This window comes from Balaenoptera physalus (assembly GCF_965194825.1).
Source record: "Balaenoptera physalus genome assembly, chromosome: 15".
Classification (NCBI taxonomy): domain Eukaryota; kingdom Metazoa; phylum Chordata; class Mammalia; order Artiodactyla; family Balaenopteridae; genus Balaenoptera; species Balaenoptera physalus.
The window spans coordinates 39,144,921-39,158,600 of NC_138894.1; the positions used below are offsets into that span (position 1 = coordinate 39,144,921).

General features: G+C 44.5%; 1 protein-coding gene across 3 annotated transcripts in view; it reads right to left on the reverse strand.

Moving 5' to 3' along the window:
- ANTXR1 (ANTXR cell adhesion molecule 1) overlaps positions 1-13,680 on the reverse strand; it is a 244,310-nt gene that overhangs the window by 127,098 nt on the left and 103,532 nt on the right. For all 3 annotated transcript variants that reach the window (XM_082426036.1, XM_082426038.1, XM_082426037.1), the window contains exon 11: positions 1,206-1,275. In XM_082426036.1, coding sequence (XP_082282162.1) covers positions 1,206-1,275 — 70 coding nt within the window. The remainder of the gene's footprint in view (positions 1-1,205; positions 1,276-13,680) is intronic.

Here is a 13,680-nt window from a genome sequence, read left to right on the forward strand (position 1 = left end):
CTCCCATTTAACTTACTTGTCACACTGTGGTACGAAGAAGTATTCTTAAAAAATGGTTCAAATCAGTGGGAGATAAACTGGTCAAGCTAGAAACTGTATTGTTATCTGGACTCTCAGTGATCAGATTCTGATGGCCGTGGTTTTGTTGCTACCCAGCCAACTCACAGAGGTACAGCAGTAAATGAACGAATTTGCCTTCTATTTCCTCCCATCTATAAGATGCTCACTGAAGCACAAGCTTGCATTCTGCAGCATGGACACGGGGCTAGTTTGTGGAATCCGTGGTATCACAGGCTGACGTTAGGCAACCAGGGTTGGAAGCTTTGTAATTTGAACAAATGATTGAAAGCAGAATTCAGATGAGCAAGTTTAGCATTTTTCCTTAAAACCTCCATTCTATCTTCAGCCTATTATAGATGTGTTTACAGAGAGGCTAGTTTGTGTTCTTTAACAAACATTGCCTCTCTGTTTCCCCGCATATTTCTTTTCTTGCTCAGGGTGCTAATTCTCTCCCTCCTCTTGAATATTTTGATCTCATCTCACCAGCATTTACTATAACTGCCCCATCGCAAGATTTTCTCCATAAATTAGTTCAGGGAACCTCGGGCCGCCTGGCCGAATACATGGTGCTCTGGAGAGACGCTGAGGAAGGAACACTGAACGTGGCCTCAGAGGGGTCTGAACGTGGGGTCTTGAACCAGTCGTGGACCCACTTATTCTTTTTGAGCTTCCTTTCTGAGTTTCTTTATCTCTAAGAAAGGATATCATCATCTAGAAGGGCAATTATGATGACAGGGTGAGGTTACGATATGAGAGTGCTTCGAGAAGCATGAGAGCTTTCTAGAAATGTAGCTGTGATTAAGCCAGACAGACCTGGTTTTGAACCCATACTCTTCCACTTACTGCTGTCTGACCTTCGGGCAAGCTACTTAAATTCTCTCAGCTACAGATTTCACATCTGTAAAATTGGGATGGTGTGTGTCTGGTTCATGGGGCTCTTGGGAGGATAAAGGGAGGGACCCTTTGTGAAACGTTTACCCTGGTGTCTGGCTCACTGCAAAGCATCGGCGACATTATCATTATGTGGATGAGTCTAGAGAAAGCCTCCATAATGACAATGAAGAGAGACTCTTTCTCCTCCTTTTGTTCCCTCTACCTCCTTTCTCCTCCCTGGCTGTGGGGTTTAGTTGCTGGTGGAAACTTACATGCCAACTTCCTTTAAGATAGGCGCTGGACACAGCAAATAAGTATCTTCCACAGTGAAGGGCTTCTCATCTGTAAAAAGGAAGTCACTGGATTAAGAGGAGTGAGGCAGGTTTATAATTTCATATTCAGTGCTTCCTACAGACCATCAACCAAGTCCTGGGAGACACTAGAAAAGCAGTAATGTTTTGAAATATAAACTCATCTTGAGCTGTAAAATCCGCTAGAGTGAACTCAAGGTCTTCTGCCTGAATACCACTAGTCTCTGATCCTGTACGTCCAGTGGAGTCAAGCAGTGAGCAAATAGAGGGTGAGTTCTTACCATAGACCAGGCATCCCTGAGGGGGAATGAGAAGGTATTCGACTGATATTCGGGGAGCTTCAGGTCTAAGTCTAGTTTGAGAGAGAAGCCATATTCATGGGAAAAGTTTGCTGACTCAGCATTGTTTACAATAGCCAAGACAGGGAAGCAACCTAAGTGTCCATCTATAGATGAATGGGTAAAGAAAATAGGGCATATATATGTAGAATGGAATACTATTTAGCCATAAAAAGTGGAAATCTTGTCATTTGTGACAACTTGGATAGACCTTGACGGCATTATGCTAAGTAAAATAAGTCAGACAGTGAAAGACAAATACCGTATAATCTCACTTATATGTGGAATCTAAAAAAGAAAAAAAACACAACTCATAGATACAGAGAACAGACTGGTAGTTGCCAGGGGCAGGGGCCGGGGGTGGGGTGCGTGAAATGGGTGGGGTGGGGTGCGTGAGATGGGTGAGATGGTCAAAAGGTACAAACTTCCAGGTATAAAATAAATAAGTCATGGGGATGTAATGTACAGCATGATTTGGAAGTTTCTAAGAGTAAATCTTAAAAGTTCTTATCATATGAAAAAAATTATAACTACGTGTGGTGATGGATGTTAACTAGATTTATTGTGGTGATCATTTCGCAATATATACAAATATTGAATCATTATGTTGTACACCTGAGACTAATATAATGTTATACGTCAATTATATCTCAATTAAAAAAAAGTTTGCTGACAGATACAACAAGTAGCTAAGCCAAAATATGGTTCGGCTTCAGAAGACAGAGTAGCTTCCTTTAGGTGGGTGACACGATGAGGTCACAAGGAATACAAAACATGAGCTGCGCTTCAGCGGAGAGATGGGGAAGAGGCATTCCTGGTGGGAGGAACGGCATCAGCAAAGAAAGAGCAAACAAAAGGGATGCCCCAGGGTAGGACGTAGGGAGGATTTGAAAAGATCAGTATAGGAAAACGTGTGCTCCAAGTTCTTCGAGTTAAGACTGAGGGATTTGGACCTAGGCCTATTATTGGCTATGAAAAGAACTTTGGAGGTTTCTGGAGAAAAACTTGAAGTGACGATTTTGGAAGTTTTAGCAAATGTAGCTGTGAAAGATGGATTAGAGTGGGGGGAATCTGGAGGTGGGGGAGTTCTTTTTCTTATCCTAATGGATGTCCGGGGAAAAGCTTAAGCAGTTTTAATCTTGAACTCCTTGAAAACTTCACGGTGTCCCAGATTCTGGGGCCAGAAGCAGGGCTGAGAAGTTACTATACTCAGCATATGGTAGTCATTCCTTCATGACTCAACATTTACTGGGTGCATGCTCTGTTCAAAAGATTGTGGTAGGACCTGTAGGTGATATGAAGATAAATAATATGGGCTCCTTTAATCAAGCTGTGAATACAAATACCTAGAAGACAGAAAGGAAGCCTTTCCATATGTAATGGAAGGATGCCATGCTGTTGTTGGCACTTGATATGAAACTGATGTCTCTAATGACATTTGAATGTGGCTGGCACTAAACACTTGCCTGAGTGGAGATTAGGAAGCCTCATACCCTCCATGCCTGGATTTAAGGACCAGAGCCACATGGGATGGGAGTTGGAGGACACATCTGAATTCTAAGCACTGGGTCTCCATGGAAGGAGGATGAAGAGGATGGCCAATTACAGTCTCCACTGATGTCTAGGGAGAACTTCAAGTGGTGGAAAAGTTAGGGAGGTTATTTCAGGTCATTCACTCATTCACTCAACAAATATTTATTCAAGGCCTACTATGAGCTAGAGACACAGGCTTTGAGAAGAGAAACACAGTCTCTGCTTTTCATGACATTGCAGGGGAGATAGTTATTAAACACATTCAGTTTTTTTTGAAGAAGTAAAAATATTGCATTTTTTTAATCTTAGTCTTTAGTACAAGATTTTTTTTTTTTAATTGAAGGAGAGTGGATTTACCATATTATATTAATTTCAGGTGTGTAACATAGTGATTCAATATTTTTATAGATTATACTCCATTTAAAGTTATTACAAAATAGTGGCTATATTTCCCTGTGCTGTACAACATATCCTTGTTGCTTATTTAAACATATTCATTTTTATTAAAAAACATATTCTCTTGAATGTCTACCATGTGCCAGGCATTGTGCCAGGCCTGGAAGTGAACACAATAAACGAAGCACTGCACTTTTTTTTTTTTTTTTTTAATGGCCACTGTTTTAGTTATCTATTGGATTTAGGGAATGTGGGCAAGCCTTATGCCCTGGGGACATCAGACATTGAACTTAGCTAATAGTAAGTGGCATTTATTTCCTGTTATTCCTTGGGTGTGTAGCCTAAGGAGAAGGGGTAATTAGCAGAACAAAATGCAGGCACTCTTAGGCAAGTGCCACCTACTACATCAAAACTTCATTTAGAATTCTAATAAGAATGAGTAACCCTGTTTGAGTGAGGTGAACAGAGAAAATGAGGGAGGGCTTCGCATAGGAAATAACATGAACATTGGGTTTTGATGGGTGAATAGAAGTTCCTGAGGAAGAGAATTCATGAGGAAAGCACAACAAAGCAGAAAAAAATGCTGTTATTACACAAATGACTGTTTAATTAAATTGTGATGAGCACAAAGAAGGAAAAGCAGTGGGCTTACTCTCATCTGGGAAGTCAGGAAACATTTCCCTGAGGAAAGGCTCTGTGAGCTGAGACCTGAGGCTATGTGGAGAGGAGACGGGGTGGGAGAGCGCTGGAGCTGCACAGATCCTGGAGCAAGAAGGAGCCCAGATCTTCCGGGAGGTAACAGAAGGCTGACAAGGCTGTTGAATTTCAGTGAGACAGTGGCTCAAAATGAGGCTAGAAAAGGCAGCAGGACCAGATGACCAAGGTCTTGTAGGTCATGGTGGGGCTTTTGGGACTTTTCCTAAATGTAACAGGAAGCTACTGGAGGTTCCCCTCATATTTAGAACGAGCACTGGCAGGTTATGGAAAGTTGCCAGAATAGTGAGGGTATGTTGAGTACAGTTATGAAGCTTATGAGGACAGTGGCGGATCACACAGCGCCTGAACCGAGCATTATTATCTTCAAGATGTTTTCCCATCTATGATGGCAATAACGACAGTGAGACTAGCTGGGGCATGTGTGTCGGTGCTAAGTACATCATACACATCACGTGATCTAGTGTAACCTCCTAGCAGTGCTATCAGGGAAGGATGTTATTCCCTTCATTTAACAGACACAGGTGGAGACACTTGCCCAGCGTTACACAGGGGAGCTTGGAATCAGCACCCGGGCAGTCTGGCCGCCACCTCTTGATGAGAGGCACGCTTGATCTCCTCTCACTACAACCTTACGAACCAAGGCAAGGCAGGGCTCCCTGGGCTCATTTTCCAGATGCAAAATGGAGGCTCAGAGTGGCCACAGTAACCCCTGATTGCACAGCGAGTCGGAGGCAAAGCCAGGACTAGAATTGGATTCCCCAGTATTCTCACCCAGCGCCTCCCTGTTCCAGGAAAGGCTCGTATTAGAGGATAAACCAAACTCGGGACAGGCGTGGCTGATGACAACCTATATTTACTTTCTCTTGGTGCTGCAAATGCTCTAGTAATACTTGGGAGTGCAGATCCCTGCCCACGGAGCCTGCCCACAGAGTCACAGGCCGGCCACGGCGCGGCCACAGGAGGCCTCGTGACTCCTGACTGCATTCTGCGGGAGGAGCTGAAGGGGGCGCACCGCAGCTACGCACCGGGGCCCAGGCTCCCTCCCGGGCTCTCTCTGAGCAGATCCTCTCCTCCCAACATCGCAACAGGAAAGGGAGGGAGAGCCCAAGGGTGGCTCTGGTCAGCCTAGGTCAGGTGGACCGCTTCTCACTTCCCCCCTGCTTTCGTTTTCCTTTCCTGCCCGGGAGACCAGCTATTTCTGGAGCAAAGCAGACGAGACCGTAGCTGGGAGGATGGAGGAGACGCGGCCGAGGCCGTAGCACCAGCTCGACACCGCCTCCCATCAGTTCATCAGCCTCCCAGGCTGTGGGCCTGCTCTGGGGAGCTGGCATTTTCGGGTCTGAGAGGAATTGTTTGGTTTGGAGCCTGGTTCCACTTTACCACAAAAATGAGTGACTTTTTTTTCCCTCTTTCTCTCTAAACAAAGGAGGGCTATTTGGTTTCCATAACTTTGATCATCTGACTCTTTCCTGGAACGTCCACTTGGGAAGCAGGGCCCAAAGCCTTCCTCCTCGGCTGGGCCACGTTTGGCTCGGGGGCCATGCCAACCTTATGGCCACCTCTGCCAAAGCCAGTGGTGTGGTGACATTTATGGCGCCATCATCCTCCGGAGGGCCTTAGTCCTCTGTCCACCGGTGGCCATTACACTGCTCGTTAGCACTGGATGGGCGAGGAAAACGGACGCCGGGAGCTGGGAGGAAATTAGGGAGGGGCGGGAGTTCGAAACTAGACCTTCAGGGAATTTTTAGATGATCTATAAATCTAACTTTCCTTGCCTTTTGCCAAAGGTAGTTCCGAATTCAGTGTATACCTACGACATAGGTGAATCCAAAGCATCTGTCTTACAAGAGTCTGATAATCGAACAGAGCTTGATTTAAATCAGGATCTGGGGATCAATGAGTGTCCTTACACGGAAACACCAGACACCCAGGCTTGGGATCTGAGCATCCCTGAGGATGAGTACAAGGGGCACAGGGCCTGGTAGACTCCAGAGTCAACCAGATGCAGGTTCATATCCCAGGTCCTCCTACTAGTGTGTGACTGGGGACAAGTTCCTCGGCTGTAAACATGATGACATCATTGTGCGGAGTTGTGTGGGGAGTGGGAAAAAGTGCGTGGAAGTATGGTACTCGGCACTTAATTAACATTTAGTAAACGTTACTCCGCATTATTACATGGGTATCCAAGCCTTTGAAATAGACAATGAATGTGTGGTTTAAAATCAGAGGAACTGAAAATTAAAAATTTCAAAATGTCTAATTGCTTGATTACACTGTTCTGTCAAACATCTTTTTAGGCATTAGTGATAGGGATAGAACAGAATAATTAAATAGTTAGTTAGAAATCCCACTAGGGGATTGAAGATAGAAAGGGAATTTTAAGGGAGTCTGGGAGACTGTTGTAAGCTACTGACCACTCAAGAAAAGAATCCAGTAACCTAGCAACAATCTACACTATCTTGAAGGAAGACCAGGCACATTCAAGTGCCAGCCACACTCAAGCCACAAACCCTGAAAGTTAAAACACAAGACAATAGATATGGAGTCTGAATCTTGTTACACGAAGTCAGGCAATTAATGGTCTTTGAAGAGTAGCATTTTTGCATGTGGCCAAGAAAGGCTGAAAGGGGAAAGAAACTAGGTGAAAGGGGACATTATACGGAAACCTGAGATGAATTACCATATTTTAGTATATGTCACCACCCTTTTGCTAATATACATATGATTTAAATAGCTCCATAACAGTTCTGGTTAAACCATATAGAGTAAGGAGGTACTAATGATGTAAATAAGGAAGAAGGTGGTCTTCTCCCCTCCCCATTTTTTCTTTGATTATAAAAATGTAGCCCTCTTTGTTCTCAGGGCTGCACTCCCTTGCCTGCCCGCCTGTGTCTCTCACAAGCCCCCAGTGCTAATAAACTCACTCCTTGCCTGCCACTTTGCCTCACGCTGAATTCTTTCTGCGACGAGACAAAAGAACCTCAGCTTCAGTAAGTCCTGACACCAGGTGAGCAGTTTCAATTAAAAGACAGTGGGTTCAAGTCCCCTCCTAAGTCAGGGATTGTGGGTTCAAATCCCAGTCTGAGTTTTGGCTGGGTTTGAGTCCCATCCAAGAAGGAGTGTGACCTCATTAGGAATTCCTGGGAAAATGAAATGTTTTAGTGAATGTGTGTGTGTGTGTGTGTGTACATATGTACATACACACAGGCATATTATATCTACACGTACACACACATACATCTATATCCACACATACATCTATATGTATCTATATTTATTCTATACTGATTTTGTGTAACACTATATACCCATGGTCTCATCTGACATTATTATTATTATTATTATTAATTTACAATTTGGGAAACTGAGGCTCAGAGAAGTTGGTTAATTGAGTTAGTGTTGCACACTAATAAAAGAGCTGGAAATCGAACCCAGGTTTTGTTGAAATGACTTGCCCATGGTCAACCCAGCTAGTTTTTGTTTTTTTTTTTTTAACAGATACAATTTAAACTAGTTAGCCATTTTATATTGTCACAATCTCACAGCTAGTTTTATGATGTAGCCTGAAGTATACCAGGAACTGAGTCTGGCAGCTTCGGAGGCAAACGATCAAGATTCTCCACAGGTGAGGTTGGATAGCAGTAGGAGGTTTGTCTTCCACGAGAGGCAACCAGGGTTGAGAAGCTCTGTGATAAGTTTCCGCTGTCTTCTGAGAGACCCTGACCTACTGTAATGAACCCATGTTCCAGAACCATACATTCAAATGTGTACATTCCCAGGTTTTGATCTTGGATCAGTGTAATTCTTTTCAGACTGGTGAAGAAATTTCCAGAATTCTTCCCTGCAGTTCATAACTGTCTAATGGATTTGGGATAAAACCAGGATTAAAATTTATTAGCTAATTCAAACACCAATCACAGTGGATCCTTTCACAGGGCTGATTAAATAACTGAAATCCTGTCCAAGTCTTGGCAATCCTTTCTTGATATAAATATTTATTTCTGGCCAAAAGGACAAGAAAAATAACCCTTAGTCTTATCTAAGGGAGCTTGTTGAAACCCTCCCAAAGCTGATGTAAGCTCCAAAGAAGAGTTTACATTCCTACTGTGACAAAATAGTGGAGGTTAGGGACTGAATGAGCTCACCCTGCTCTTCCTCCCCATCTCCCCTGGGTCTAGGGAGATTTTTGTGGCATCCCTGAGCCAAGTATAACTGTTCAGCACCAAATTATCAGCTGGTTGGGGAATGTGTCTCTGAATTAAGACAGAACAGACAAGCTAGAGTTAGACTGAATGTTTCTACCTTTTCACCGACTTGAACGGTAACCAGCTTTTTAAAAAGTTCAACTTTTAAAATACTGTGCAGAAACCTGAAATAAAATGGTACTCAGCAGGACCCCAAGTTGCTGAAATTCAACTTGGCTTGAGCTTTCTGGGGTCCTAGCCAGAAAGGAGGTGGTCGATTGCTCTACTGGGACTCCTGCAATGAAAATTCACAAACATGGGGGTCGTACTGCAAAGCTAAGTGGGATCCCATGGCTTAGAGTAGAAAGAAGCTAACATTTATTAGGCATGTACTATGTGTACATACCATTTATTAGGCATGTACTATGTGTACAAACCTTCCCCTAGGCTGGAAGGTTTTCACAGATGGCTGAGATCACAAGCCTATGGTTTCTTTTGCTAGAAGACCTTAAACTCTACATAAGGGGACAAAGCAGAGATTTTTGAAAGTGGAGAGGGTGGCTTCTACTTGGAAAGGCTGAACAGTGGTTCTGAGGTCAGATCAATGAGAAACGAGAGTCAGCACAGAATGGGAAGAGCCGGTAGTGAAGCACAGGTGGGTGAGGCCAAGTTGGGAACAATCCTCAGAACGTACATGTCCGCCGTAACGTCCTCTCAGGCCCAGCTGAAGCCAGAGGGGTGCCTTTAATATGGCGGAACCAAGCTGGCCACCATCGTTTTCCTCAGACACGACCCACACCTATCTATCCATTCGCTAGCCTGGAGTTGTTGCAAGGTTTCCTTGGAAGCCCTCACTGGCTAGTTGCTATGAGATCAGGTGATGAGCTTGGTCAACAGGCTCCAGGTAAGTTCCCTGGGCTATACATGATTACTTCCCCAGCTCCTGTGTGTGTAGGTGTCCAGGATAGCCTTTTAGTTTCCCTTCATGTTCTCTGGGGCAGATTAGAGTAGAAACCATGAGTACATTAAGAGCCTGGGCCCTGGAGTCCCATCACAGCTTGCTACCTACTAGCTATGTAACCCTCTCCATAACCCGGAGTTCTCACCTATAAGATGGAATAATACTCACTTCATGCTCAGCTCATTTAATGAGATGATATGATTAAATGCTCAACACTTAATAAGCGCTTGACAAACGTCAACTATTACTGCTAAAGTGGGGGTACTTCTGGGCTCATTGCCTGAGGCACCTGTAAAACACGAGATGTGAAGGTGTGTACAAACTGAGTAGGTCTTGCAGAACTTGTCTACTGGGTTGTGTCAGGGCTACATGGTGTAGGCGTGACAAGAAGAGAGTCATCTATCCTAATAGCATCTCTGGGCGTGTATGTCATGCAGTGATCCTCAAATGGGGGCAGTTTTATCCTTCAGGGGATAAAAGGCAATGTTTGAGAGAGTTTTGGTTGTCAAACTGGGGGAGGAGGGCTATCGGCATCTAGTGAGTAGAGATCAGGGATGATGGTAAGTATCCTACAACGCACAAGGCATCCGTCTCCCCTTCAACAAAAAATTGTCTGGTCCAAAGTGTCGGTAGCACCAAGGTTAGAAATCCTGGTATAATGTCTACCATGGCTTTATACCTTTCTTTGGCCCATTGTAGAGAGTTCTGTAGATAGTACTGGGTGGTTCACAGCCCACCCCCGAGAATTCTGGTAGAATGTCCAGAAAAGTTCAGAGGTGTTCAAAGATTATGAGCAGGGGAGGGAGAGGGAGTAACAACTTGAGGGCCAGTGGAAGACACCTGGCTGGAGTAAGGAAGAGAGTGCTTCTTAGCAAATTCTTCCATGCAGGCTTTGATGGGTCCAGGTTTGCCTAGTGGTGGGTGGCCCCTGAGCCACTCTGCTGGGTGGAGCTTTACAACGGAAATGGGGGCACTCCAGAAGTGGGACTTAGATTACTGTTGAGGCTCTGAGCTGACGTGGGTAGGAAGGCTGCAGAGTCAGAGCACCTCACCTACAAATACCAGTATAGGACAAAGAGCTGAGTGCAGTCTTAGAAAAAGATAAGTCGGTTAACTTGAACATCGTGTACACGAGGATCAAGATTACATCATGGACCCAGAAGTAAAAGGTGAGGGACCATGAGTGCACTCCCAGAGGAGAGCAGGAATGGAAGCCAGCAGCCCTGCTGGTCTCTGAATTGTCTTTTGGGGGCTTACACATTCCCCAGTCCCGCACAAGGCTTGACCTCTGTGGCTCTGGACCCACCAGCTTTTAGAACTGGTCTTCAGCACAGCTAGTTTGACTTCTCAGGATATAAACTGCTTTCTGCTCATATTTACTGCTATTTTCAGTAATTATAAAAGTAATACACAGTGAGTGTGAGAAGTCTGAGAAATACAGAGACGTATATCCCTGGTGGCGCACTAGTTAAGAATCCGCCTGCCAATGCAGGGGACACGGGTTCGAGCTCTGGTCCGGGAAGATCCCACATGCTGTGGAGCAACTAAGCCCGTGCACCACAACTACTGAGCCCACGTGCCACAACTACTGAAGCCCATGAGCCTAGAGCCCGTGCTCTGCAACAAGAGAAGCCACCACAGTGAGAAGCCTGAGCACTGCAACGAAGAGTAGCCCCCGCTCGCCGCAACTAGAGAAAGCCCACACGCAGCAACGAAGACCCAATGCAGCCAAAAATAAATAAAATTGAAAAAAAGAATAAAAAGAATGAAAATCCTTGGTAGTCCTAACTTCCAGTGATAAACATTGTTAATGCTATTTCAGAATGTTTTCTATGCATATTAGTTTTCACATGATTGGAATCATACTACGCATAATGTTGTGGTATTTGGCATCTTCTCTATCCAAAGTTAATAGGGACAGATTTAGGTATTGCAAGAAAACCGAATGAAGATAATGGGGCTCGGGGCTCTTGCAAAATATTTCCTCCTCTCAATAAATCTAGACCAAAAAATTCTTGACTGTTGACATTTATAAAACTTACAAATTATCTTCTAAGCAAAGCATCAACTTCTACAAAATTTGTGAGCTTGAGGTCAGAAAAGTGGTGCCCTTGAGACAGCTGTAATTTGCTGAGAAGAAATATATTTTTTAAAGCTTTGTTTTCACTTGGTTGAAGACAATTCAGGATTCATGCACGAGGTATGTGTCTCCTGACATACGAAGTCTTTCAGCTGTGCACAATTAGGTTTGGAAGGGTTTACCTTTGGAATTGGGATTGAGCGGCAAGTCTATTAAAATGGCTAAAGCCTTCCACAGGATCATGGCAAATGCTGACTGTTCTTAAAGAACTCAAACCTATACAGAAACTTAGAGAAGCGGTGGGAAGGAGACCCCAGGCACACACTTGAGTAACAGTGGACGCCACTAAGTTGCTGTGGTATGCAGATTAGGAGACAGAGCTAAATTGCATGGAGAAGAGATATATCAGTAGCACTCCCTTCCTTTCCCTCAGCAACACCCAACTTTTCCTCTAAATGAATGTTGAGCAAATATTTAAAGAATGTCAGTTTGAAGGGGGCATAGGTTATTAGCCTGCCTGGGGTTCCCATGAGCCTGGCCCATCTCTGTGTTAACCACTTTTTCTTCCACCATCCTACTGAAGTGACAAAGGAGCAGTATAGCATGAGGAAAGGCATGATCACAAAAGTCTAGTCATCTGGTGCAGAATAGAGGGGGTGCCAACTTCCTCTATCAGGACAACACGGCTGGGAAAACAGCAGTTTCAGGGAAGTTCACAAGCAAATCTCTCCTCCAACAATGCTTCAGAGAAGACCACTGTGTGCCAGAGTCCACAGGCAGTTTACAATTTTCATTTGGAAGCAATTGCACACTTGGTAGAACAGGGGCAAAGTCAAGTTTGACTGTCTACCAGGCACTGCTGCAGTTAACTTTGGACTGTGTCAACTTGCCCTTGGAAGAAGCTCTTTTGCCCCTGAATGAAAATCTTTACCAGTTAGTTACTTTTGGTGGTAATTTCTCTTTTATCCCCACCCCATCCCAGATTACTGGTGTTTTTATCTGACCAAGCAAAACTGCAGTAAATTTCCACTTATCTATATTTTTGTCTGGATCTGAAAGATAGAAACATGAACTAACACAGTCTTGGCAGGAGCCACTTCAGAAGCAACTGGGTGAAACCCAAACTCCCTCTGAAAGCAGGGGCAAAAGGGAAACATGGGCAGATACATGAAAAGCCTGTGAAGTTTAAGAAAGAAGGACCATTTGGGGAACCAGAAGAGGTGGCTTCCCTGTGATCACACAGTCAGCTGCATATACTGACCTTCTAAAGCCTGGGCTCTTTGTTCCCTGGTCCAGAGCTTTTTTTCTTGAACCAGAGTTTAAGTCTTGACTCTCTAACATGCTCTGTGGCCTTGGGCAAATAGCTAAATCTCTCTGAGCTGAGGTTTCCTGTCTATACTATGAGGGGGAGCAGTGAAAATCAGGGCCTCCAACGCAGGCACACATCAGAGTGATGTGGGCCTTCGGGATCAGGGGACCCGGGGACCCGTGGGGACCTGTGTTTAGGAAGCAATGTAGAGAAGTGGGCAAAAGCCTCTGGAGTAGACTGTCTGGGGTCCAAACTGCTTCTACCTCTGGCCATCTGGGTGACGTTGGGCACTTCACCTCTGAGTTTCAGTTCCCTTGTCAGCAAAATGGGGATACAAATAACTCCTCCCTCACTGGACTGCTGTGAGGATGAAATGAACTAGTTCAGGAACAGAACGGGGTAGGTGCTCAGCAGTCAGTGGTTGCTATCACTTGGATGAAGCTCCTGGGGGATTCTGATTAAGAATCATGAGACGAGATGCTCCTTTAGATCTCTTCATTCTGAGTTGCACAAAGTGACATTCTATCATCTTCATATGACATCAAACCCCTACGAATGCATCCAAATGGCACTAAGTACCTTTTTGACCCATAAATGCAACACTCTAACCAGTGAGAAAGGAAACAATAGGTTTTTGTTTGGGAAGTTTGTGTTCTCCTTCCCTCTGCCCTCCTCCCCATCTGCCACCGTAGGTGCACTTCAATGATCTCCTTAAGGGGCCCACAGCCCCCGAGGACCAGATGTTTTCTAAGATAAAGTATAGTTTCTGGATAACTGGACAGATTTTTAAAAACAAACACAACGGAACTCCTACATTCGAGCGAGCATTGTCTCTCATCCCCTTGGGAAGTGAGCCCCTCTTTGGAACTGTTAGAGCTGCTTTCATGACTAATGTTCAGTTTGAAAAAAATATCTTCA